The following is a 27,201-nucleotide window of genomic DNA, read 5'->3' as shown; positions in this document are numbered from 1 at the left end:
TTCTCGCGAGACTTGGGGGCGGCACTCGCGCCGTTTTTGAAGCTGGCGGCCGTTGCAGGGGGGCCTGGCTGCGCCCTGCCTGTGCTGTGCTGCGCCGTGCTCCGCGCGGGAAGGGCGGCTGCTGTGCGAGCGTCCTGTTCGCAGCCATGTGTCCGGCGAAGAAACCGCTGCAGATACAAGAGGCGTTCCAGCTGGCCCAGAAACCCCACCAGAACCCTGCGAAGCTCGTTGTGGCTTTGAAGAGTGCCTACAGCCAGGTACCGGCCTGAGCGTCTGAGGGGAAAACTGTGGGACTGCTTCTGAAAGGTTATAAACTACTTTGGTTTGGTGCTTCTTTCAGTTACAAGATAAGGAAGACTTCCATGAGAAGTTCGTTCATTTCCTGAAGTATGTTATGATCGTCTACAAGCGGGAGCCAGCCGTGGAGCAACTGGTCGATTTTGTGGCTAAGTTTGTGACTTCGTTTTATCAAACGGAGAAAGAGGAGGGTAGCGAGGAAGAAGAAGAAGACAATTCGCTTCTGAATTATGTGTTTAACTTTCTGCTTGAGGTACAGTAATACTTGCTGTTAAATCTTTAACTGTAAAGTGGAAGCTTTACTTATTGGTACAGGCTGCCCAGAGAAGCTGTGTACACCTTGTCCTTTGAGGTACTAAGGCCGAGTTGGATGGCCTTAGGCAGCCTTGAGCTGGTGGGTGGCAGCCCTGCCCACGGCAGGGGCTTGGAATAGGCTTTAAGATCCCTTCCAACTCAAACCGTTCTGTGATTCTGTTTATACACAGTAGGGAAAACTTTATTGCATTATCTACAATCTGGAAGCTTAAAAGTGAAAGCAAGGCAAAGCTTTATGATTTGAAAAACTAAAACCAAAACAATGCGTACAAAAAGCACACAGAAATGAGCAGGTAGTCATTGGTGGGCGGTGTTGGTGTTAGATGGATGGTTGGAGTAGATGATCACAGAGGGCTTTTCCAACCTTAATGGTTTTATGATTCTTATGATTATGACAACCACAAAAACCCAAAGCAAAACAGATTTTAGGAATTAGGTCTGTGAGGAAAATATAAATTGTTTTCTTATTTGGCTATCAAGCATGTCATTAAATGTTTCACTGTGGGTGCGTTTGTATACATGACATTAATTTATACTGCTTCATTGACAAGTAAAAATAATAAAATGCTTTTCACACATAATGATTGGCATTTGTGTTATTAATTCCTGCTTGTTCCAGGAGTTTATGTATAAAGAAGACTGTCAATTCTGATAGTGTGAGATCACAAGTAAAATTCTTTTAAATTAATGTTTTGTCGTGAAAAGTTATCAGTAATGCCAAGAGCACTAGCTAGTCATCATCCCTATTTTCTTTCTCTTTTAATGTTTTATGGGGACAGGAGGAAGCTAGCTCATGTCTTCTGATTAGTGGTGTAGTTTTCTTCCTTTCTGAGGGCATTGCTAATTGTGTACAGTGTGCTGCTGATACAAATGATGAGCTATAAATATTTTTCAATTCTGTGAGTTTTTAGTCTTACTAAAGAATAGGAAGAGCTTCTGAGATATGAAAGTGTGTATTTTATCTTCTGTATGGAGTGCTAACTACTTACATATGCATATTGATGATCTTACAATGAAAATAAGAAAGAATACTTTTTTTTTCTCTCCCTTCCCACCCCGCTCCACTTCCCTGCAGTCTCACGATGCAAACAGCCATGCAGTTAGGTTTCGAACGTGCCAGCTTGTTAATAAGATTTTGAGAAACATGCCAGAGAATGCTCAGATTGACGATGAATTATTTGATAAAATTAATGAAGCTATGCTGATTAGACTTAAAGATAAGTTTTCAAATGTGAGAATTCAAGCTGTCTTGGCCCTGTCAAGGCTTCAAGATCCTAAGGATGAAAACTGTCCTGTTGTTAATAGTAAGTAGCTCTTATTTTCTTTTTGTAAAAGGTTTGTTGACTTATGTTAGTTTGCTTTGAAACATTTTTTGAAGCTTCGATTAATGCTTTCTTAGCGGGTGTTCTTCATGCAATTGTTAGAGCAGTGGTGGGGCTCGTAGTCAATGGAGCTTGTATAGGTAGGGCTGGTGTACGTTCAGGGGGAAAGAACAGAACAGAACTTGTTGAATGAGAGATCCACTGGGAATTAAATGATTGATCACCCTGCTCTGTGAACTCAGTGCAGTTGTGGGATGGTGAGAAAGATAGTGTTGCAAACTGGGATGGAAGAAGGATACATGCTTGCTCTGTTCAGACCCTCTTAGGCTGCTTTTGTACAACTGAGTTGAATCTGTGCAAAAACGTTCAGAGGAGTAGAAATGGTAATACAAAGGCTGATTTTGTCCAAAATGACATCTGCCTTCTGTATCAGCGATGCACCTGGTTACTGGCACTGCTGACCTCTATGTGTTTTGAGACTTTTTTTTTTTTTTTTTTTTTTTTTTCCTCCTCCTGTGCAAATCTCACCTTGCTCATAAATCATAGCATCATAGGATGGCCTGGGTTGAAAAGAACCACAATGACCATCTATCTGCAGGGTCACCAACCACTAAACCAGGCTGCCCAGGCCACATCCAGCCTGGCCTTGAATGCCACCAGGGATGTGGCAATCAGTTCCATATAAGAGATTAGTACTGCTGAAACCCAGTTTTCCTTATGCTGTTTTGTACCAACCTGTGAACTTCATTTTGGATGGTATGCTTTTTTATTAGACCTTACTCTTCTTGCTTCAAAAGACAATGGTAGATGGACTATACATTTGTAAAATTATAGTGTATTATTAGCTTAGTTCTTTTTCTTGTTAAGATGCCTTTTTGAAATTGTTATCTGAAAGTTTGTTTATATGTTTCTTATTTAGGAACAAAAATTTCATAACGAGTTGCAGATCAAAAAGGAAAAGTCAAGTATTCTCTGATCAAATCTTATGTTGTCACTTTTAACTTTGAAAAAGAGGCAAGGATAATAACAATTACATGAGGATGATAATGTATTTTGGTAGGCTTAATGCAGTTGTCAATCTTCAGTTGTTAGGAAAAACTGAGGATTCTCCTCAAAGGTGGTAAGGATGTATTTCCAGTGAATAGAGGTCCAACGTTTGGATACTTTCTTGTCCAGTTAATGACAAAGTGGTTATTTTATAGGGAGGATCTAGAGTAGCAGTTTAATTAACTGAAGATTCTAATAATAACAAATAACCATTCTTGCATTTGACTTCAGTTCTATGTACAGTTGCCCTAAAATCTTGGGGCTGTGACCCTAACCTGATCCCTGTGTTTATATTAGCGTTGTGCAAAAGGGGAGAGGTTTCAATAATGCCTGCTCACCTTCTTGAGTATTGTCCTTTTTTCAGTAATGTGAATGCCTTACACCCTTACAAAAGCTGACTATTTTGCTTTCAGTTTACAACGTGTTGCTTGAAAATGATTCAAATTCAGAAGTGAGGCGTGCTGTGCTGTCATGTATTGCTCCATCAGCAAGGACTTTGCCAAAAATTGTAGGGCGTACAATGGATGTGAAGGAAGCTGTCAGGAAGCTAGCGTATGAGGTAAAGTGCACCATTTATATTTAATTTCCAACAGTGGCTTAAGAAAAGGCTTTAAATCTTCTATCATATTTCATTGGTTAAACTGTAAGATTTCTCACTTACCAGAACTTTGGTGGGGTGTTTTCAAGTATGCAAGAACTTGCCTGATAGAAATCGCATTTCTAATATAATTCAATTCTTCAAGGTTGTTTATACAGTCTGTAATCTTCTATGCCCATTTGTGAGGTTAGTGAAACAATTTTTTTTCTGTTTTATACTACAAATAAGTAACTAATATTAGGATCACAGCCATACTAGTGTAAATTTATGCATAGTTTTCACGTTCCCTCTTTGTGAAGTATCAACTGCTGTTTATTTTTACATGTAGAGGTAAAAGGAAAGAGGGTTGCTACCATAGACATTTCTTGTTCAAGTGCCTTAAAAATCACAGAACAGGATCTTCAAGCAAAATGTAACACAGCCACACACAACCATATTCTCTTCTTGCTTAACTTAGATTAAGTTTCATTTTTCTTCCATGAACAGGAATCAGCTTACTAGTTGATAGAATGCTGATGATACAGGTATTATAGGCTTTTACTGACTTAAAGTTTCTGTGGATTGGATAAATCTGGATTCACAGATAGCTCACAAGTTCACTAAAATGTGTAGAAATGTTTTTTAATATCTTCTTTTTTCTGAAGGTTTTGGCAGAAAAAGTTCACCTGAGAGCTCTATCAATAGCACAGAGAGTAAAACTGCTGCAACAAGGACTTAATGACAGATCTGGTAAGTGATCATTTTAAAAATATCTTAATACCAGTATTTGAGAGAATATCTTCCAACGCAGTGGAGGTTACTGATGTGGAAGCTGTGATGGCAATAATAAGGAGCTCAAAGGGAAATGCTGAGAAATGCTTAAGCACAAGAAATCCTGCTTACTGCTTCTGTTCTTCCAGTCATCTGCTAGTGGATAAACCAGAAGAGAATTGCATTTTCAAAAAATAGGAAAGCCATTGAGCTCTAAATTAAGAATGAATTATTAAAATTAAAATTAAAGCTAGGAAAAAAAAAAACATTATTTTTGAGGGTTTTTTTTTTGTTATTAAACACAAAAGTAGGAGAAATGCAGTTATTTAATTACATGTATTTTTGAAAAAAAGATGCTTCATTCCAAATATCTTTGACTGTTGCATTTATCAAAGAATTTAGTATCAGGCTGAAGATTGTTTTAAAATGTTTCCCATGTAAGTCCTGAGAGAAATTTTTGTTTGTCATTTAACTGGCATGAATATTACTTAATGCATTTTTGATTGACTCATTCATTTCACTGTGAAGTGGCTTTATTGTTTTTGAAATCTTCTGTGCTGTCTCATTTTCATGAAGAGCTGTTCAGAACGTGCCAGTATTTCTGTGCGCTCTGTCATCAAACCATCACAAGGCCACGTGCATCTGAGAGAGGTTTGCCTACGCAGAAAGTGACTTTTCTTTCCAGCAATAGCATGACATGGAATTCCATCATAAAAACTGCCAGTTTAAGTGTGGCAGTGTGATTCGCACACTTCGGGAAGCCTGTGTGAAGCCTTGTTAGGTGTTACTCTGAATGTTTTCTGTAGTGATATACTGCCTGTGAATTGTGTGAATTGTGACCGATGTGGCTGTGTGCCTTCAGAGAGCAAAAGAAGTACGTTGCTAACTGCCAACAGAAGCTCTTCAAAGTGCATCATGTATGAATGTGATCTGAGCTGGGGACCATATGAGCTTCTTGGTTGAAGCAGAAGTTGGAATCAGCTGAGCTCTCTTGTGCTGTATTGAACTGTACTTACAGAGAAGTCATTTTTCTGCATGATAAGTTTTAGTTAGTGTTTTTCCCACCTACTCTCAGTTACTGTATAGTAACTTAGTGAGATTTCTCAAGTTCTGTTTCTGAATTCTAGCACTGGAAAAGAATACATTCTGGACTGCTATTTTTTTTCTTATCTGTATACTAGTGTGTGCAGTTTGACATAATCAGGCAATTCTTCTTCACTTTTCCTCCCTACTAAAAAAGAATAGTATTTAATCTCAACTGATAGCTCTCTTGTCTTTGCATGAACGCGTTTCTGTTTTAGTAAGCTTTGCAAACCAGAGGAGAAAGCTACCTTCACTAGCTTTTTTTTTTTTTTTTTTTCTTTTTTCCTGTGGTCCTTCATCTGTCAGGAACAAGGATTAGCTTCATTTCCTTACTGAGAAGGTACAGACTTTCTATGTGGCTTATGTTTTGGTGACCTTGAAGTGTTTGGCAGAGAGCTGCCTTCTTCATTTATGTGGGGAAGATATTTCCTCAGCTGGTGTCTCTTTTCCTTAGGATGATTCTTCATCCCAACTACTGAGAACTTGTTCTGTATTTTGGTGGGTTTTTTTTTTTTTTTTTTTTTTTTTTTTTTTTTTTTTTTTTTTTTTTTTTTTTTTTTAAACCTCTGTGTATCTGCCAAGGTAGGCAGCTTCACTGATGCTGTATGCTCTTCGCTAGGCAAAAGAGGTTTATGTTCCATGAAGTCTGTATTTATATATACACCCACTAGTTTCCTCTCATTTTGATCTTTTTGCAAACTGTAACCTTGAATATGGGTATCTTTTATTGAATTTGCTCATGTGAACGTACTCCCAAGCTAACAAAGAGAAACTTGTTCATTAAAGGTTGCTAGGCTGGAATGTCTTTCTTATTGGCTTCAGAGGCAGGGTTTATAATTAAACCAGATCTAGAAGGCATAATCCAGATTTTGCCTAATTCTACTTTGCAGGGTGCAAAACCAATTGAGCTGTCAGTTCTCCACTTGCTTTCTTTCACACTGCTACATTCTGATGGTTTATGCCTTTCACTTCTTGGAGATGCTTCTTGTTCTTAGAACCTGAATTTAGTGGGTTGTTTTTTTTTGTTGTTTATTGTTTTTTGTTTAACAGATCTTCAGCATCTTTTAGAATTCAGGGAGTGCTGTCTTCTATTATCGTGGGTTATATAGAGTAGGAAGGTGAATGTTGTCACTGTTTCCCTTGTATTAGCTATTGTTTTCTAAGCTTCCTAAGAGCATACTTCAGTCACTCTGTAGCTATCCTTTTCCTTCCACCAGGCTGTTAACCTTTCTTCCTCGCTGAAATCTAGATGTATACTCGGTGCTTCCATAAATACCTTCTTCCTTGATAAAGCTTACTCTGCTGATCCTGAAGTTATTAGTTTGCCTCAATAGGGAGGAGGTACTGGAGGGATTTACTTTGGATTCTGAAACACACAGTTGGATAATTGAATTAATGCAAGAATTCTGTGTGGCAAATCAGAATAAAAGTCTGTGCATCTGTCTCCTGCCTCAGCAGTGGCCAATTATAAATGCCTGAAAGAGGGCACCTGGATAGACATGCTTCCCTAGAATGTTCCATGGCTTTAATAAAAGAGGTCATGACTGATGGTTTTGGTTAAAGAGCCTTTATTCCTTATAGGGGAAAAATGATGTTCCCTCATACAAGTGCTAGTTTTCCATACGCAGTTCTTATTTAACTGTTGTGCCGCTTTCAAAAAAAAATAATAAAAAAAAAAAAAGCCCAAGTTCAACTGTATAATAACTTTATGGAACAGTGACTGGTGTGTTGAAAACATGTTTTTTTGATGTGCTCTAACATTATCAACTGCTTCAATTTCTGTATTATTAGATGCTGTTAAAGAAGTAATGAAGAAGAAATTGCTACAAGCTTGGTTACAATTTACTGAAGGGAACGTTTTAGAATTGCTTCATCGACTGGATGTAGAGAACTGCCCAGAAGTGGCCGTCCCAGTACTGAATGCTGTGTTTTCATTGTCCTCACTTAACGACTGCATTCAGAACTGCAAATACCTTGACAACAGGTATGGAGATCAGCTTTCTTGTCTGTTGCTTATGAGAAGGCTGTGATATTTTCGTGTAAGCTGTGATGTATCCCTGGTGTTTGTATCCTGAAGTGTTTTGGTTACATTTTGTTTGTTTGTATTTCTAATGTGTTTGGTAACTGAAAATGATTGTGAAAATCACAGGGGAGAGTAAACATCAATAAAGCAAGCTCTGCTATGAGTAATAGAACTTAATTCTTAATTTCTTTCATTTCCCTGTGCTGTCTCCAGTGCTTTAGTTTACACTGCAAAACTGTAACCTCTTATTTTAATCTGTGATAACTGATTAAAAGAATCAGTATCACAGATTCTGTATCACCTTTTCAGATTCTGGATATTGCCTTTTGTCTCTTCTTCCCCCTCATTATTGACTTTTTTTTTTTTTTTTTCTTTTTCTTTCTTTTTGTTTTTTTCTCTTTGCCTTGGCTTCCCTCAATCCTTTTTGCTGGCTTAGGGGCAGCACAATTTGAGTTTCAGTTATTCATGTACTGTTTAGGCAGTCTGTTGGCTTGTTTTTCAGCCTTTGTTTCAGTCTGTTTTAGTTGTTAAAGGAAGCTTGATGGAGCTTAGAGGCTTCTTTTCCTGCATTAATTTTTGGTAGAATTTGTTTAGGTGAGTTCTAATCCACGGTGAAGAGAATGTGATATAAATATATTACATTTCAACAATAAAATGAAAGGAGGAAGAGAAAAAATAGAAACTATAGGAAATTGCTAAGGGAGGTAAGAAATGTTTTGATTTAATCAAAGAAACCGGAGTGGAATGATTATGTAAGTCTCATCTTGTGATAAGCTTAAATGACAAGTAGTCACTGATCACAAAATGCAAACAAGGTTATTCTGTATTTTGGAGGGGAAAAAAAAATGTAATTCCGTCTTACAAAATGTTTTGCCTTCTAGTAGTAGCTTGCGACCTATGTTTTGAAACCAGCAGATGATATACTGTACTTCAAAGCTACAGGTGCAGGCCTGTTTGGATTTTAAAAGCACGATAAGGGGGAAATAACATTCTCACAGCTTTTGGAAATGTGCCAGTTTCTAAAGTTCAAAGGAAAAATCCTTCTAGACTTGTCGATCTGACTTTGATCCTGCACAAAACAAAGGCTCCTTTCTAAAAGATTGGGTTAACTGAGAATTGTAAGTAATGTTTTGAAGAAGTGGATCTGTTGGGCTAATGGTACCTTGGGAAGCAAGTGAAATGATTCAACTTGCAATGAGGGTATTTGATTTATGCAAAGCACTTAGCTTTTCTTTCATGACACTTCTGATTACACCTTGTGGTTTCATTTACATGTTATTAGGGTTTGAATGTGCTTTAGTTTTGTTTGGGGGGAGCAAAAAGTTTTATAGAACATTATGTGAAATGCTGCAGTCAAGAACAGAACAAATAGTTTATGAACAGAAGCTGAAAAATAATGCAATTATATTTCTACAGATTAGTGGAGTTCAATCTTCCCCAGTTGTAGTCATGGCAGTGTTTCATAGAGTGCAAGTTTAGCATGCGTGATTACTTTTGGAGATCTGAAAGGCTCAGCAGATTCTCTTCTGCAAATATAAAGCTTTCATCTAGAATACCCAACACAAACTGTCTTGGTGTAAAATACTGAACAGCTCAGTGCGACTCCATGTCCTTGTTTACGAAGTTATTTTTGTCAGTCCATAAGTACGGCTGTGGAGAATATCTTTGACAGGATTTTTCTTCTTAGGAAATAATGTATTTCTGTGCATTTGTATATTTTCTTCATTTCTGTTTATTTCTTGTTGTTAAGAAAATTGATTCCTTTGGAAAACTTAACAGCTGAGAATGTGTTGCACTGGAGATGTCTTTGTGAATATCTGAAGTCAAAAGGTGAAGAAGGTGAAGATTTGCTGGAACAGATGTTGCCAGAACCAGCCATATATGCAGATTACTTATTAAGGTACATTGCATTTAAAACACGTTTTTTGTCTTCCACCAAAGTAATTATTTTTGAAAAGGTAGATCATATTTCTGTGCTTCAGCTATTGAGATTTCTTTCAAAGCCAAAGATCTGTTTGAACAGTCTTTTTTCTTTTTTTTTTTTTTTTTATATAAAGAATTCTTTTCAATCTTTTTTAAAGCAAGAAAACCCAAAAGGTAATGGAATATTTCAAAATGTTGTTTTCACGTTACTCATTGATTATGAGCAAGATGGACTTGAAGATGAACTGTATGTAATTCTGTGTCATTAAAACTACTAGAATGATTGTTCTGTAACATGCAGCTCTTTTGGCTGTCTGTTAGTACCCTGGTTGCTGTTTGGTAAAGAGCCTGCAGAAACTGGCACATTTTTCATTGTGGTAACTTGTGAAAATAAAGTAAAATTTGGCTGCTGTTCCTGTCTTTCTCCCTGGTACGAGGACATGCTTAACAAAAACTTATGTTCTCAGCTAGTGGTAGAACTGCCATGGGAGGCAGTTACAGGCTGGTTTAATGAAGGAGAAACAGTGAATGTTTTGTTAAGTCAATCTTCTACCTAAGTGAAGAAAAAGACTTTTTTTTTCTTGGTGAGATACTCAGAGAGAAAAGCTTTCAGTCTTCACATTAATGAATATTCTGTCCAAATTCTGTGAGTGCAGAGAATGCTTGGAAACCTTAATTGATGTACTGCACTTGTAAGCTATGTAGTGAAGATTGCTAAAATACAGATAAATCAGATCTGCTGAAGAAAATGTTTGTAGAGATATTTCCAATTGAATGTATGCATATTCTTTGTTTTTCTTCAGTAGAGTAGCATACTTGTATCAGTCATAGAGTGGCCTGGGTTGAAAAGGACCACAACAATTATTGAGTTTCAACCCCCTGCTATGTGCAGGGTCACCAACCACCAGACCAGGCTGCCAGAGCCACATCCAGCCTGGCCTCGAATGCCTCCAGGGATGGGGCACCCACAGCCTCCTTGGGCAACCTGTTCCAGTGCATCACCACCCTCTGAGTGAAAAATGCCGTACAAATCATTGCTACTTTCCAGTGTTTGGTGTGCTGATGTGTTTCTTAAACAGAAGTAAAGAGTCATGAACACTTAATATAGAAATATGGGTCCAGTCTAGTGAGTGTAACTTTATGAATTCATAATTGGTTTGACAGTTCATACAATATTTCTTCTCAGAAAAAAAATTAAAAAGCTGTTCCATCCAATCTTATTCAGTAGGCCTTCAGTAATCCTCCCCTGAAGGAAAAGGCTGAGTAAAATTAATTAAGTAGGTACTGATACTTGACTGCAGTATCAGCAATGAAGCTGCTTGTTGGTGAGTAGTCCCATCAGTTGGTTCAGTTAAGATTTGGGAGTCTAGTGAAATCTTTGATGCATGTGTGCTATGACAGCATCACTTAAGAGAAGTTAGAAGCTGCAAGTCGCTGACCCTTAACAACAAATACAGGATTGTATGTTTTATTCAGGCATTTCTTTTTTTGCATTCTCAAACAGGGGATTAGTTTTTAATGGAGTGCAGTGTTCTCAAACTGTACATTATTGGTAGTACTTATCTATGAACATTATTGGAAATATTCATCTATGAAAAGGAGAGCATTAAAAAAAATTTAGGCCTTGTAGGCAAGGTAACTGGCTTATTTATACATGTCAGGGAAGTGTTTTTGTTTTGCTGTTGTTGCTTTGTTTTTTCTTGTTTTTTTCATTGCAACCATGATTCTGAATGATGATCTGTTCTATTTGGATTCAGTTACATACAAAATATGCCAGTTCTTGGAGAAGAACAAAGAGAAGACTTCGCTTGTTTTGAAAACCTGATGACAAAGGAATTTATAGGCCAGCAACTAATTCTTATTATAGACAGCATGGACACCACTGAAGAGGGAGGAAGGTAAACTTGGGTAGAAAATCTGCTATTGAGTGGATGGCACTTATGCCAATCCACAGACATAAGGCCTCTGTTGGGAAAATGACCTGATCAAACATGACATGTGAGTCTCTGCTAAATGGCAAAAAAACAACCAACCCAACACCATCTCTTTAATGGCACTGTGCCCAAGAGTGTGTGAAATGCTGCCTGCTTGCTTTTATGGAAAAAGTTTCATGCGTATACAAGACTGTTAATTTAGAGCTCAATATACCAAAAATTAAGGAGATAAGTGGATGATTTCTTCACAGGTGACTTGTAGAGGGTAGCCTGTGAGTACCTTGAATTTGCTAACTTGCTAAGGCCTAATTTGCTAAGGCCTAAAAAGGAAAGAGTTTAGATTTCAGACTGAATTGGAATGCATTAACTGAGTCGTTCAAACAAGCCTCCTGTAGTTTGAGTAACATTTTCCTGTGAAGTAGTAAGAATAAATTTGGAAGCTTATCCCATCATGGGCATTTTCTGAAACAGGACAGTTATGCTTGTACTATCAGGTTGTCATTTTCGTCCCATCAGAGCCTAATATGCAATGGCAGCCTGTCAAGATATTTTTTGCTGGAATGACTTTTAAGCAACAGTCAAAACTGATTAAAAAGAAAAACAGTATTTTCTAATCAAGAGAAATGGGGTAAAATAAGGAGAAGATGAACTCTACTAAGGAACAAAATAGTTACAGAGAAGCTTATCCTGTAATGTATTCATCACATTAACTCAATTTGGGTAAAATAATTTAATGCCTAACAATGCAAATTGTGTTTTTTTTTTTTTCCCCCACCTTAATGCAGAAAGCATCTGTTAGTTCTTTTAAAAAGGATTCTTATTCTGCCTGCAACTTCAACAGCTCTTGTATCTCCACTTGTGGAAAGGTTACTCAGGATCATTGAGGATGATGCCAGAAGGATTCAAGTTGTAAGTAATTCCAAAGACTTACTGTTTTCTGGGTTCTGCTTTCCCTGTATGACAAACAGTGTTTAGAAAGCATTGCAACAGAAATATCAGGAATTAAAATGTTTTTGGTTTGGAGAAGTATTTATGTTGTTCTGTGCTATGCACCTCTGCCTTTTTTTTTCCCCTCAACATGGCTGCATTTTGTGCGTATTTGATGAAGAGCTCTGTTTTCAGAGCACGTTGGTGATTTTGTAAAGGTAACCCTCAAATTAGGAAATTACTGCTCTTCAACTGCCTGTTACAAAATTGTTTGTCTTACTAGATCCAAACAGTTTTAAGTAGAACGTTCAAATGAGAAAATGAGAATACTTTACATTTCCAGATTGCAGATTTTTTTCCCTCCTTTCTGCTGAGAAAAGACCTCAAATGTTAATAAGAAAAATATTCTTTTTATAGCAAAGTCTCTATGTAGTATCATAGAATGGGCTGAGTTGAAAAGGGCCACAATGATCATCTAGTTTCAACCCCCTGCTATGTGCAGGGTTGCCAGCCATTAGATCAGGCTGCTCAGAGAATGAGGAATATTCCTATATGAGGAATGATTATTTCAACTTGTCTAATGAAAAACAAACTCTTGGCTTTGCTGAAATAATTTAAGTAATTTCTGTACTTTATGGACAGAGCAGTTCTGGAAAGTCTCAGCCCAGTAGGTAAAGCTGGGCTGTTTGTTACATGATATTTTGGAATACCTGTAGTAACCCTGGCACTACAGTAGTGCAACACTAACAATGTGTGATTCAGTAATACACAAGTGAAATGCACTGATTCAGTATGTCCTGCTGTTTGGGTAGAGGCTAAGAAGAAGCTGACTGTGGAAATCTGATGCAAGATAAATCAAACTGAAACTATCCCCGTCTCAATGTCTTTTAGTTTTCTTTTTTTCATCTCATTTCTTATTAACACAACAGGCCTGTCCTTAATGAACTCCCTTAACAAACTGAAAAACCCTCAGAATAATTCTGCTTCCAGTTCCACACATGTATTTGGCTTGGAATTAAGTTACTTGTGTGGCTCACTGTATTACATATGTAGTTTATAGAGCTGGAAATGACAGCGTTGGTGTATTTTGACTGCAGCAGTACCGGGTGAAAAACCTTACTGGTGTTACCAACCTGTCTTTCTAAAGCGTGTGTTCAAACCTAGAGAAGACAGTGCCTGTGAACTGTCAGAGAAACTGTTCAACTCACCTGAGGATAAGCAGTTCTGTTTTCTTGCTTAACTAGCTGACTGCAGATAGGACTAGACTTTCGTGATTAGGCTGCTCATTGTTAAGTCAGTCCTCCTTGAGGACTTAGTGCAGTGATGTATTGGTTAAGGAAAGCTGCACAGAAGTTTCAGAAGGATGGTATTTTAGATTTGGATAAGTTAAACTAATGCTTGGTATCTGATAGCCAAAAATCACTGGCTGAAATCACTAACATTTTGTTTGTAATAGATTGCAGAAATTGTCTCAGAGGTTCGTGAGCCAATTGTTTCTGTTGACCAGCCTGTTGATGCTGCTGAAATAAGAAAGCAACAGATTAAGGTAAGCTAGTTTTAGCTAACTGGAAAAAAATAATCCTTGTCCATCAAGTAAGAGTTTTGTATAGTTGTATATCAGTAACTGATCTCAGTAGTGCATTGTTGGCTAATACCATATAGGTTTTATAGTCCTGCATAATTATAATAATTATTTTCTTTCTGCTTTACGTTTCAGTTGGCTGAAATAAAAGTGAAACTTTTTGAAGCAAAAGCAGCTTTGGAAGAGTGCATTACTCTGCAGGATTTTAATAAAGCATCAGTATTAAAAGAGAAAATAACTGAGTTGGAACACACAAAAAGTGATCTCATAAAAGCAGCAGAGCAATGTGAAATTAAAGAAATGCGTGTGGAGAAGGTTTCAGTTTTTTCCTTTTCTGTATTCACAAATGCTGATTGTTTTTAGTTTATTCAAAATGGATTACAGTAAACTGTTCTTTTGGTTCTTAAATAACTGCAGAATTCTAAAAGGAGCTTAGTTATGCTGTATTTACTCTTAACTGAAAACATGAAACTGAATCATTTTTCATTGTTTATAGATTAATTAAGTTGCTCACTTATCAAATCTGTAGTGGGTAAGAAATGTTTACTTGGGTATGAAATAACTTGGGTTACTGTGCCTATTCTCACCATCACAGCCACCATTGTTAGTAACACAATTTCTTCTTTTTTTCCTCACTCACCCTGAAGGATGATCCTGAAACACTGGTGAAGTGTCTATTGATGTGTCACGAGCTTCTCAAGATGATGGCCCTTTCTAAAGGAATTGATCCAACCATTAATGAAATAATAGAGTCTCTGGTATGTAGCAATAAACACTGTTGTAGGTTATAATAAAAATTGATCTTAGTTCACAGGCAGGATGGTTTATGATTGTTTCAGAATCATTTTCTATATTTTCAGTACTGTGGCTTAGTGCTTCTGAGCTGTTCCAAATCATGCAAGTGCAGCCCAGCTGTGAGCTCAGAATCTACACCAGAACTGAATGCAGCAGGGAGTCACCAAAATAAATTGAGACTCTCCCTGTAGCTGAATGTGCTGCTTCAGAGAATTTTAAGTCTCCTCTGCAGATAACAGAGGGGGGGGAAAATGGAGAAAAAAAACAGTATGCTACTGTGAGCACGTGATACACTCCTAACTAAATGCTATTGTGCAGTTTCTATCACACCTATCTAGAAAGGTCATATTTGAATTGGAAGTGGTCAAGAGAAGGGCAGAAAGGAAAAGTACTGGAACAACTTCTATGTGAAGAATGGCTAAATGAGTGACTTTTTTTTACCTGGAAGAGAGAGGACTGAAGATAGGGTCTGAGACAGGTCAGAAGTCATGGGCATCATGGAGAATGTGAGTGAGGATTGTATAATCATAAGGTAAAGCTAGCAATCACCAAGCTTAAAATAAATGGAATGAGTTGATTCTTCTAATACATAATCTATGGAATTCCTTGTCAAAGGATGTGTGCACACTGAGAACATGCATAAAATTCAAGGAAACTGAGTAAGTTCATGGAAAAAGAAATATTATGGAGTAATTAGGTAGCTAGGAACAGCCTCACATTTCTAGAGTGTCTCAGCTACAAATTGTTGAGATGTTGACAACAATTCAGGGGAGGTATCTACCTATCTACCTTGCCTGCTTATGTAACACTCTAGGAATTTGGTTTTGATCTTTATTGTTAACAGGGCAATGATCTGGAAGATCTGACTCACTGTGGGCATTTTGGCAATTTTCTTTCCAGTTTGAACTTTAACACCAGTTCAGAGTAGCTTCAATACTGTGAACAACACCTGATTTCTTTCAGATGTAGAACAGTGTTCTAACAAATCATAAGTAGTTTTGATGTGTCCATCATAATTTTTTTAATTATTCTTTAATTTCCATGTTTGTTGTTTATTCCACTTCTGTATTTTCAACATCCTGCTTTTATATTGTTTTTCTTGCTGGGTTTTCTTATGTTAGGTTTTCTTGCTGTTTTTTAAGCTTTCTTTCTTCATTGAACACAAAAATATAGATTGATATCATGATAGCATGCATCCTGTATGCAATCTGGCTTTTCTTTCACATGGATTCTTATAGTGACTTCTTAAAACTATTACAGGTAAAGAAAGTAGTGTCAGTATTCTACAATTTAGAACTGCGTACCATTTCTTTGTAAGAACGTCAATGTATTTCCGTGAAGAACTGTGCAGGTTTGTTTTTTGTTTCAGTAGTGGTCAACTATTCTGTCAGAAAATAAAGTCTATTAAGGCAAATACTGGGCAAAGTGCTGGTGGTTCTACTATTATTTTATGTACTCAAAAATCTGATTCTGTTTATATCGAGATAAATGGAGTAGTTCCGACTTTCTGGTTTTGCATCACACTGTTATTTCTAGTTTCAGAGTAAGCAAGTGTTAAACAATACAGACAATTCCCTATTTTTGACTTGCATATTTCAATGACAAACTGAGTATTGTTTTTTCCAGATACTTCCTGGTGTAACCAATGTCCACCCAGCTGTGAGAAACATGGCAGTTCTATGCTTGGGTTGTTGTTCCCTTCAAAGCAAAGAATTTGCTCGACAGCATCTTGCATTGTTGTTGCAGGTAAAATTTCTATTGGAAGATGGAATGGTGGTGTACAGTCAATAAATATAAAGATGTTATAATTATGAAATAAACAAGAGAGTTGGGCAGAGCAGATTATAGTAACAAGAAGAGAACAGATAGAATGCTTACCTGCATCCTGGGCACTGCAAAACTCCAAAGGAGGGATCTCCAGAAGAAATCTTTTCCCACTGGTAGCCAGCTCTTAAATAGTTCTAGGAGAGGTGCAGCCAGGCTCCACCCCTTCTGGCACCACAGGTGAATTGCCTTCAGCTGTGCTCCCGTGGCTGACTCAGTGCTCACCTCAGGTGATCAATCAGAGGCTCAGGCCGTGATTCAGTAGTTCCCATACAGGTGGTCATGTGACCAAAAATAAAACCACCTTGTATCATACGTAGTTCTGGTGCTTGAGTACCAGCAATTCCTGACTTCCTGAAGTTCAGGAGAATGTATTTTCATGTAGATATTGCTGATGTCTATGAGCAATTAAAGCCCTTATTCTTTATGTAGGCTGCTGTCAGAAGTAGCGTTGGGCTAAACTGACAAGGGCTCACTCTCGAGGCTAACCCACCACATCTCTTTTTGATTTGGATGTTAATTTGAAGCATAATGCACATAGTAAACTATAGACCTTCATGAACTTACCTCTCAGTTCCTTGGTGTAATTTGCATAATGTTTATTTTAATTAAGCTACATGGTCTTTCAGAGCAAGGACTGTCTTACATGTTTTTTCTGTAGTGCCTAGCACTATGGACTTAGTACAGATAAATAGCTTTTGTTTGTTAGATGTTTAGAGGTTGAAAGGTAAGATTATGTCTCATCCGTGCATACGGTGAGTGAAGCTGGATTTTTTTCCTTATTAATGGAGATCGCATAGAAAATTTGATAGATTATTTCTTAGAATATTATAATTTCAAGTTGCTTAGGCTTCAGCTCACATCCCATCTTCTGTCTGAAGTTTGTTTTACTTGGGAAACTTTTATATGAAACTTCATGTATAGATGTATAGATCCTGGGATAATCTTACTAAAGAAAAAACTATCCACTTCTATTATTCTAATATTAAGCAGCGCTGCTCTGCTATAACATTATGTTTGTATTTTCTTTATTTAACCTAGGTTTTACAAATAGATAATATAAAGGTAAAGCTCAGTGCTTTAAGGGCAGTCTTTGATCAGTTGATGCTGTTTGGGATTGAGCCATTCAAAGCTAGAAGAGACAGTGAGCCTCAAAGTGAAGAAGTGCGTGTTGGAACTGAAAGTTGTGAGGAGGAAGGTGAAACAACGGAGAAGAAAGAAGGGAGTGCTACAGTTCACAGCTTCCTGCAGCTTCTTTATGGTTTCTTAGACAGTGAGGTAAGAAATATTATAAATCTTACCTTGTTTTCCTTCTAAAATAATTTCTGCAGAAGGCTTACCCTTCTGCTAGGTTGCGTTTGAACTTTACAGGATGTGTGTTACGTAGTCTCGTGTTAAAATACTTAGTTGCCCTAGAAAATAACTGCCACTGATACAAGTAAGTGTGACTTCTGAGCCAGTTAAGCATTTTCTGCAGGTGCAGATACTGAAATGTAGAGAACTGGTTTTCAGAATTAGGTGTAGACTATACAACGCGATAAAGTATTAGTGAAAATCACTGCGGTTGGTATTTTGTCTCTGAGATCAACTCTCGTCAGTTTTCAGAACTCCGAACAGAAGCTGCAGAAGGCATAGCCAAACTGATGTTTTGTGGGAGGCTGACAAGTGCCAAACTCCTCTCACGTCTTGTTTTGTTGTGGTACAATCCTGTGACTGAAGAGGACGCTCAACTTAGACATTGTCTGGGAGTTTTCTTCCCTTTATATGCTTATGCAAATAGGTATGGCTTCATATTAAATATTATGTGATGATGTATGTTGATCAAGCAGCTTTGCAGCCCTTTTCAAAATGGCATAAATGCTTGTTAGACCTGCTTAGTTTAATCTTCTATGCAAATTACTTTTGAATATATGCAGACTCAATCTATGGCCACTCTAAAAACTTTCTATAAATTCCCTCTGACCTATTTTTTTTCTTTCCTAAGACTCTTTGAAAGTGTTTTTCTGTATATTGAATTAAAAAAATGATTTAAAAGATGTCCTTTATGTTCTTGAATACTACTTTAATAGATGCTATCAGGAAAGGTTAAAATAGAATGGGCAGCTCCCAGTAGGTAGCAGAGAAATAGGATATTTCTGTTTGTTTTATTAACTGAAGCGTGTGCCAAAGTAAAGGCACAACAGATTCAAAATCTTTTGGTAGTGGACAGATATTTATTACCCTGTGTGGCAGCTGATTCAGAGCAGTCTGCAAAGTTGCCACTCAGAAAGGGGAGGTAAATGTGTGAGTTGTGCAGAGTTTTGTGCCTAATTTTGGTGCTGATCTATCACTGAAATTTAAATTCAGTATGTTCTGTGTGTGTTGTCCAGATGTTCCCATCTGATCACAGCTGTAGTCCAGAGGCTTAATTTTTGAAATGTTTATAAAATGTTGATGGCTTTTATGCATAATATTCTGTTGCATCATTAGAATGGCGTGGTGCATTAATGGCAGGGACAGTGTCCTGCAATCAGTGAACAATTCTTAATTCTGAAATGTTTATTAAAGAGTAATAATTTCCTTGGCAGCTTTGTGTGTATGTACTACAGTATATCTTAAAAATGTTGTTTTTCTAGCTTGTAGGAAATAATCTGGATACGTCAGCTGTGTTTCACCCAACTTAAAGCACAAATCATTAAGTGGGAGAGTTCTTGCTTCTGTACATTCCTGCCCCACTTACAGTGCACAAAAAGTCTTTTGGTTAGCTCATTTGAGTCAATGATCCAGAAGCAAACAATCTAGTGTTTTTAAGTTATTTATCTCATCAGTTTTGTCCCCCGGTTAATTGCGTTCAAATAGAAGGTGAGCAAGTATCTGAGATTAAAAAAGCAAATAAACAAAACCACCAAACAAGCCAAAAAGGCTTTGCTTCCCTCACCAGTACTTCATGTGATTTGGCACAGTACCTTTTAAATTGTTTTGACCCATGTTGTGGAACTACACCTTGCCACAAAACCCTGTGCAACTGTGTGGGTCGTAGGCTTGCTTGGCAGGGGTCCTGAACTCTTCTGAGTTCAAGAAAACACAAATATTTCTTTCAGAATGCTGTTGATCACCACGTTTTTTTTGCCAGGCTTCATTGCTTTCTTACAATGAGATGTATGCCCAAAGAGAATTACTAGCAGAAAGGAGGAATGAGCAGAAGAAAAATGAAGATACAGGGAAGTGTGTTTCTGTCCCTTGAAGAGAATCTGTGTGTATATATCAGTTAGGCTTTCTGTGGTAAGTGGTTAGGTGCAGAAGTAGGGAGTGTTACATAACATTTCCTAGGAAAAAGCCCAGTGAGCTAAAGCTTTAAAGGAGTTGGTTCTACAAGGCAGGTTTTGTGATCCTGCTGCCTGTCTCTGCTAAGATTGGCCTGTCCTCTGACAGCTGAAATATATGAAGTTGAAAACTTTAATTGTAGAAGAAAAGATTTAATTCTGTCTCATTATGCTCCTAATGCTCGATTCAACTGAAACAGATCCAACCAGGAATGCTTTGAGGAAGCTTATCTTCCAACTCTGCGGACGCTGTTAAATGCTCCTGCAACTTCACCCTTGGCCGAAGTAGACATCAGTAATGTTTCTGAGCTGTTGGTGGATCTGACCAGACCCAGTGGACTGAGACCTCAGGCCAAGAAGTCTCAAGAGTATCAGGTATACAGTGGGTTGAACTGGAAGAAAGCATTACTTGTAGTTGAAGAACTGACCCCTGCAGTCACTGCTAGTTGTTTGTCAGGGATTCCTAGATTCAGAGCACTGATTAAGCAAGTGACTGTTCAGGCTAGTAAATATTTCTCTTTCACTCTTACACTTTGGTAATACTAAAAGGAATTTGCACCATCCTTACTGATCCATACTGGGAAAAGCAGCTTTGAAAATCAGTTAGTGAATGTACCCAAAATTCTGCATTTAAAAAAATAGATATTTGCTATGCAAAATTATAAGCTGTCTAAATTAGAATGATGTAGTTGTTGTAATTTGTAAATAATTTACAGAGGAATTCCATGTATTTGATTTCTTTCTTTCACAGGACTTAACAGTGCATGATAATTTAGCACTGAAAATTTGTAATGAGATCCTGATGGACCCAACTGTGCCTGATGTTCGTGTTTATGCGAGAGCGTTAAGTTTGTTGGAAATCAGTAGTTCTTCCACAGAGAATCTTCTGCTTCTGCTTGATGAGATTCTGGAGGTAGTATATAAATAACATGGCTCTTTCTAATGCCAAAAGCAGTCTAACACTGTGATGTACTTAAAAATGAAGTGCCTGCTGTTTATTACGATAACCTGACTGAAGTTTTTCATTAAAAATGAACTTCTCAAAAATTGGTTAAAGAGGCATTTACAAAAATCTGAATCTGACAGAGAAAGATAAAGCCATGTGAAACGTTGAAGAGTCCTGCTCCCCTACAGGGATGCCATCAACAAGTAGCAACATTCCATCTCACCTTGAGAGGTCCTGTAACTTTATTATCTCCTCAGATTGCCTCTTTAAAAATAATAAGTCTTTTGGGGCTGCAGGGCCTGGTGGTGATGGAGAAAATCTTTCTCCTTTCAACCAGAATAATCAGCTTCATGTGATGCTTTTTGTCATTCTTAACAGTAAATCCAACTAATGCTTGTAGTTGGTATGCTTAATAAAATAGTCATAAAATTAAGTAGCTATTAATGTTTAGTGTCTCTTCCCAGAAAGTGAGAGATAAATTGTGCCAAAGAGCTATTGAGAGGATCAAGAAGAACTTGACCAAAAGTACAAATGTGAGCAAAGATCACTCTGAAGGCATGGAGGAAAGGGGAGTCTCTGAAAAGACACTGGAAAATGGCAAGACGTTATCTGCAGATTCTATTCAAAATGAGGAAGGTAATTCAGGAGAAGTGTAAGACAGGAGATGTGCAATTGAATGTCCTGCAAGGATTTGTATGAGAAGTCTTGGTTATTCCCCTACTAAATAAGTCTACTCTTGGGGGAAAAAAAAGCGGAAAAATAAATATGCGTCCTGTTGAAAGTAACTCAGAACAAATAAATATCTTATTATTGTTATTTTAATGTAAGCAGTGCTGTATTTTGTAGGTCTGCCCTATAGTTCTTTCTTTTTAAAAAAGACAATATTAACTTCTGATGTTTCCTTAAGCTGCTTGGCACTTCTCTGCCAGCCAAACCTTGTGCTGTCTTACAAGGAGTGACGTGTGACTCCTTGCATCTTTAGAATGCAGTTCAGTAAGACTCCAGTGGACTTGGACTCCAATGGAGTAACGGTGCACTTCTGGCAGGCTGTATTACAGTTATGTACAGTCAGTGCACTGAACTGTTTACATTGGTCTCTTGTTACCAGTCCGTACGTTGAACTAGGTTTGTTTTTATTGCTATTTGAGCTTATAGTGGAAGAGGCTGGAAAACTTTCCGCAGTCAGCACAGCTGATGCAGTTGTGCACATCTTAGCAGTGTATGTTGTGTTGGTGGCACAGGAAATCTAATCTGTTTCAGTTGAAAAGCAATCGGATGAAATGTGCTCAGACTTCCTTGGCTTCCTCCACGAAGACTGACACACAGCTATTTTAAGCAGGATGTCACTTTAAAAAAAAATCTTAATTTTAAAATGAATGTTGTTTATATCCTAGTAGATTACTCCAAGATTTTAATCTGCTTCTGAAGGCATCAAGTGTCTTCTGTGTTATTATCTTCTACGCTTATGTGTTGGATGGGAAGCTGGAACTCTAAAGCAGCTTCGTACGTCTTTATAAAATGTTGTGCTCACAGCAAATGGTATCTTGGGATGAATCTCTCTCAAAAGAGGGATTTTGAGAACTTTAGGCAAGCTGTAGGAGAAAAGCATTGTTTTCTTTCAAAATACGATTGGATCACTGAAAGTCAAGAGGTGTTCTTTTTTGCCCTTTGATTCCTGCAAAGGAGATACAATTTTGACCTTAAGAAAAAAAACTTCCTAGCAGTGGCATAAATTGCTGAAGAAAGGGATTTCCTGAAGTCATCGGTAATTCTAGAGATGGGGGGCAAGCAGTTCTCAGGGCTAGTTTACTTGTGACTGTGGGAGTATTTTATAGCTATGATGGGGCGATGTTACAGCTGAGTGACACCTTAAACCTCCTTCTGGCCTTATTATTTAATTCATAGTTAAAGGAAATTTGTAGTTTAAGGAAAATGGATTTAAAACTGTATGGATTTTTTGGGTACTGGTTAATGTGCTGATATTTACAGTAAATTGAAAGCTGATTATCTGACTTCTGCACGTATCATTCTGCTTAACAGAAAATACTAAGGATGTTCTTCATACTCCAGTTACTGAAGTGAAAAATAAAGAAACTGCTAAAGTGAAATCCACGAGAAACAAAACTGGCAGAGGTATGCATTGGGTTTTTCTGGCTATTATAACGGCTGATTCAAAGATTAACTCTTTGTGAACCTCTTTTTTCATATAAACAATGCAGTCTTCATAATATGCTTTTAAAAAATGTATTAAAGGATGAAAATAGACTTTTCTGCTTTTAAAACTTTTCTGCTATCAGAGAAATCAATCAACAACAGAAGCAACCAAAAAACCAAAGAACTTCTCTGCCTATAAAGTTGGTTTCAAGATGGTCGCAGTTGTTTACAGTAACGTCCAGGTGACTGTGAAAAGTCACCTTGTCTGTGGGTTTTTAGTTGTTAATGTTTTGAAGAAAACATTCCACTCAGTGCTGTGACTGCATGTTATATGCATTTCAATACATCATTGATCACTAATTGAAAGACGCAAAACCGGTTTAACAAAGGAAATAAAGTGATGTGAAGAGGTTTTTGCTTCTGCATAGGGCAAAGAAAAGCAGCGGTGGGAACAAGATCTGTGAGCAGAAGGAAAACTGGCACAGCTGTGAGATCTGGTAGTGAAAGGTAAATACTACTTCTCTCTGCCTTCAAAAGCACGATGTCCGTTCTAGAAAGAAACTTAATTCCTTCCTAGAAAGGAATATTTTTCTTTCCCCAAACCTAATGCTTAAGAAAAGTATTTTTCTGCTAATACTTTGGAAGTCTTCAAACCTACTGCTGTATTTCAAATGCTGTTATTCCTCAGAGCTGGTACATGGTTTTGTTTTTTTTTTTTTAGATCTTTTGTGTGTAGAATTAATATATGTCTATATGTTTTGTCTGTCAGAAGTTCCATTTTTTGATTGCATTTCTTTTCTGACCACTTCTCTGCTTTTTGTTTTAATACCATTTCTGTGCAGAATTCTAAGTATTCAATGTTTTTTCCCCTCCACATTTCTGGCTTCTATTTCTGTTTCCTATCTTCCAACACTTAAAAAAAACATCTAAAGTGTGTTCCTTCCCTTCAGATCTTGTAGGATAGAAACATTGAATTATCTCTATAGTAATCAGTTGCGTTCATCCTTTTTCAAGCAAGTAACCCCCAGATTGAGGATGATCAGGGTTAGCCATTGCAGTTTGCCTGTTCAGCGTTTGCTTTGGGGATTTTACTTATTTTGCAACTGCTGATCTTTGGTTATCTTACAATCAGAGGATCATAGAATCAGAAGGCTGGAAAGGACCTACAAGATCATCTAGTCCAACCGTCCTCCCATTACCATTATCTTTTCTGATGCTGCTGTATCACCTGGAAAGCACTCATAAATTCTTGTTACTAATTACATACTTTCTATACTTGAGGTTTTTTTGTTAAGGATTTACTGTACAGTGATTTCAAGTTTTCTATTAACAAACCCTTTCATTTGTTTAGTCTTTTGGGCCTTAATCTTAAAATACTTTATATTTCAGCGATGATGAAATGCCAGAATCAGTCCCAGTGCCAAGTTCAAGGCCTTCGAGACGAGCAAAGACTGCAGCACTTGAAAAAACAAGAATGAACCTTTCGACCCTTTTGCGTACGGAATCTGATGAGTAAAGAGAAACTGAGGGGAAATGTCCCCTGCTAATGCTGCTTATTAACAGCAGGCTTGAAAAATTAAGGTTTCTCTTGTCATTAGTGTCATTTAATTTTTTCAGTATTTGATCATTTATAGCTCCATACTTTTCTAGGAACTTTTGAGTAACTTCCCCTTATGAAGTACATCATTGATGTAATAAAGACATATTAAAATATTACCTGAAGAAAAAAGGAGGTTTTTTTTTACTTACAAATATAAATTTTCAGACTTTGTTTAACATAATGTTAGTATTTAATGTTATTCAGAGAGAACGCTTGACCTGGAGTGGTTGCGTGATGGCAGCGCTTCTGGCTGTGCTGTTAACACACCTACTGTCTTTCCTTCTTAGCCTGCACATCTGCTGTCTCTCAGGAGGCCTTTATGGTTTGTGTTAATTGGGAATTCTGCTTCTTGGAGATAAATGTCTGCTTTATTTTAAATGACATCAAAAGGGCAAAGCCATAATTAACTCTACAAATCAAAGCCTGGAAGCCTGCTACCGACCGGAGGGGGGCAGGAAAGGAGGAGCACTTCCCTCCCTGGAAGTGTTAAGACCAGGCTGGATGGGGCCCTGGGCAGCTTGTGGGTGGGGCATGGAACTGAGTGGGCTTCAAGGTCCTTTCCAACCAAACCATTCTGTGACCTTGTTATATAAAATTGCTAATGTGCTTTTAGAAAAGCATAAAAGAAGTACCTAATAAGTATCCAATTAAGTAAGGTATAGAAAGGGCAAAAAATATAAGCTTCTGCATACCGTCTGTTTAAAGTGGCGGACAAAAGTGATTTCTATGACTCTGAAGATCACAGAGGTTTTTCTAATGACATATTTAGGAATAGTCAAAAGTTGTACAGAGACAATAGAAGATTAACTTTAAAGTGTGCCAAACATTCACTGTTGGCTGAGCACATTAATTCTGGAAATGTTAGGGGTTTGGTTTGGAAACACTCCGTCGATCGTATCCTTCTGTGTTACCATTTAATTTCCAGGGCAGTCAGTTAAAACTTAGGTTGACTGTTCCCTGTGCACATGTCAGTGCAACTTTCCAATGAATTTGTTTGAGATAGATTCATATGTGGCTATGATCTTCAGTATTTCTCTGAAATGCCTTAAGGACTAAACAAGTGAAAAGTAGCATTCTCAAAGCAAGGTGCTCCAGCTACTATGCTGTTTTCAAGTTTGCATACAGAAGAGACAGGACTATGTTCCTTTTCATCCCTTTCAGTTTTTGTTGGAAATCTTTCAAACCACAACATGCCACAACACATTTTTGTGCTGTGATATTTGCTATTCAGAGGCTTATGTAGCTATGAATTATTTTTTTATTCATCATTTCAAACTGAATTTTGAAGTTTTGAGTTCTTTCTTTAATAGTTCTCTATCAAACGGTGTTCCCCAGTGAGTTTGCAAGCATGCAACCACTTGCGACCAAAGATGTGGGCTTGAAGGCTACCTGAACAGAGCTCAAAGGGTACACACACCTTGTAGATTTTTTCAGGTGCTTGTCAGTCAAAGCTTCCCCCACACTTTAAATACTACTGTCTTTTTTAAATATATGTGTGTGTGTGTGTGTGTGTGTGTGTGTGTGTGTGTGTGTATGTTTCACATGAAGCATGCGCTCTGAGAATGAGTGGTTGATGCTTCTGCCACTCATACACTACCAGCAGCTGCTGGTAATGCCTTTGTTATTTTGCTTAAAATGAGTTTCTAGAAAAAAAAAACAAAAAACAAAAACAACAAAAAAAACCAATAAAAATGTTTAAAGGCTTCTGTAAATGCTTTTCTGAATAAATTGAAGATCTTCAGTTCTGCCTTTTGTCCTGCCTTGCCGCATATGCAGGTCCCATCCCTGGAATCTCTTCAGGAATGCTGTACTGAAAGATGAGGTTTCTCTGAAGTGTCGGTCAGTGGATCTCAGCTGTGGATGTGGTTTCACTGGTGTGTGTGCTAACAAAAGCATCGACAAACCGGACTGAGTTTGAGGGAGGCCCTCAGCCTGGCTGGGGCTGGAGAGCTCCCCTTGTGAGGGGGAGCTGGGCTTGGGCCCCAGTTACCTGCAAGGATGTGGAGCTTGGCTCTTTGTTCCTGCACGTCATGAGAGGACAAGAAACAACGGGACTGAAGTCAAAACTCAGAGCAGACACAGGGAGGAATGGGCAATTGGACAAGTCGCACGAAATGGCTGTGCAGGGTCAGTCCTAGGAGGTTTTTGAGACCTGACTCAGGAGTCCTGAGCAACCTGGCCTGATCCCACAGTTGCCCTGGCTTTGGGCATGTGGTTGTGCTATGGACCTCTTCGGGTTCATCTCTACCTGAATTACCCCATGATGTTCCTTCAGGCCGGAACTTTCATCAGGAGCCAGGAGGAAACTTCTGTCCCCTTTCACAGAATCACAGAATCACAGAATCACCCGGGTTGGAAGGGACCCCAAGGATCATGTAGTTCCAACCCCCCTGCCTAGCAGGGCCACCAAACATCCACATTCAGATCAGGTTGCCCAGGACCCCGTCCAACCTGGCCTTAAACACGTCCAAGGACGGGGCATCCACAACCTCCCTGGGCAACCCGTTCCAGGGCCTAACCACTCTCCTAGTAAAGAACTTAACTTAACTTTCTGGGTATTCCTCTGCCAAGGAAAGGGTTTGCAGTGCAACAGAACATACGGTCAAAAAACCACCTCATCTTCTGAGAGAGGTGTTTGCTGAATTGCAAGGGCAGTATGGTTAGGTGTACTTTTCAAAGCTAATCACTGGCAATAAGGGAGGTTGATTGTTTACTTGCAGAATCAAAAACTCTACAAAGTCTATAAAAACTAAAACATTTTCTCCTGGTGAGAGTTTCC

At 38.0% G+C, this 27,201-nt stretch overlaps 1 protein-coding gene across 1 annotated transcript; it reads left to right on the top strand.

Moving 5' to 3' along the window:
- The first annotated feature begins 36 nt into the window (after positions 1-36).
- NCAPG (non-SMC condensin I complex subunit G) lies at positions 37-26,146 on the top strand. The gene is made up of 21 exons (XM_048941189.1): positions 37-257; positions 341-550; positions 1,688-1,916; positions 3,395-3,540; positions 4,224-4,308; positions 7,204-7,396; positions 9,186-9,335; positions 11,116-11,256; positions 12,078-12,201; positions 13,676-13,765; positions 13,937-14,116; positions 14,449-14,559; positions 16,223-16,342; positions 17,462-17,698; positions 18,019-18,200; positions 19,923-20,097; positions 20,474-20,635; positions 21,133-21,304; positions 22,709-22,801; positions 23,251-23,329; positions 24,212-26,146. The coding sequence occupies exons 1-21, from the start codon at positions 147-149 to the stop codon at positions 24,336-24,338; spliced, it is 3,117 nt and encodes a 1,038-aa protein (XP_048797146.1). The 5' UTR covers positions 37-146; the 3' UTR covers positions 24,339-26,146.
- Positions 26,147-27,201: the final 1,055 nt, after the last annotated feature.

Source organism: Lagopus muta, chromosome 4 (assembly GCF_023343835.1).
Source record: "Lagopus muta isolate bLagMut1 chromosome 4, bLagMut1 primary, whole genome shotgun sequence".
NCBI classification, from domain to species: domain Eukaryota; kingdom Metazoa; phylum Chordata; class Aves; order Galliformes; family Phasianidae; genus Lagopus; species Lagopus muta.
The sequence above is the reverse complement of the archived record's forward strand: the minus strand, read 5'-3'. Positions and strand labels throughout refer to the sequence as shown.

What these genes read in the sequence shown, in the direction of transcription:
- NCAPG (XM_048941189.1), top strand. Translation starts at nt 147, where the DNA reads ATGTGTCCGGCGAAGAAACCGCTGCAGATACAAGAGGCGTTCCAGCTG. An exon ending in ACCACTGAAGAGGGAGGAAG is followed by an intron (nt 11,257 to 12,077) that starts GTAAACTTGGGT and finishes ACCTTAATGCAG; the next exon opens with AAAGCATCTGTTAGTTCTTT. An exon ending in AGAAGTCTCAAGAGTATCAG is followed by an intron (nt 20,098 to 20,473) that starts GTATACAGTGGG and finishes TTTCTTTCACAG; the next exon opens with GACTTAACAGTGCATGATAA.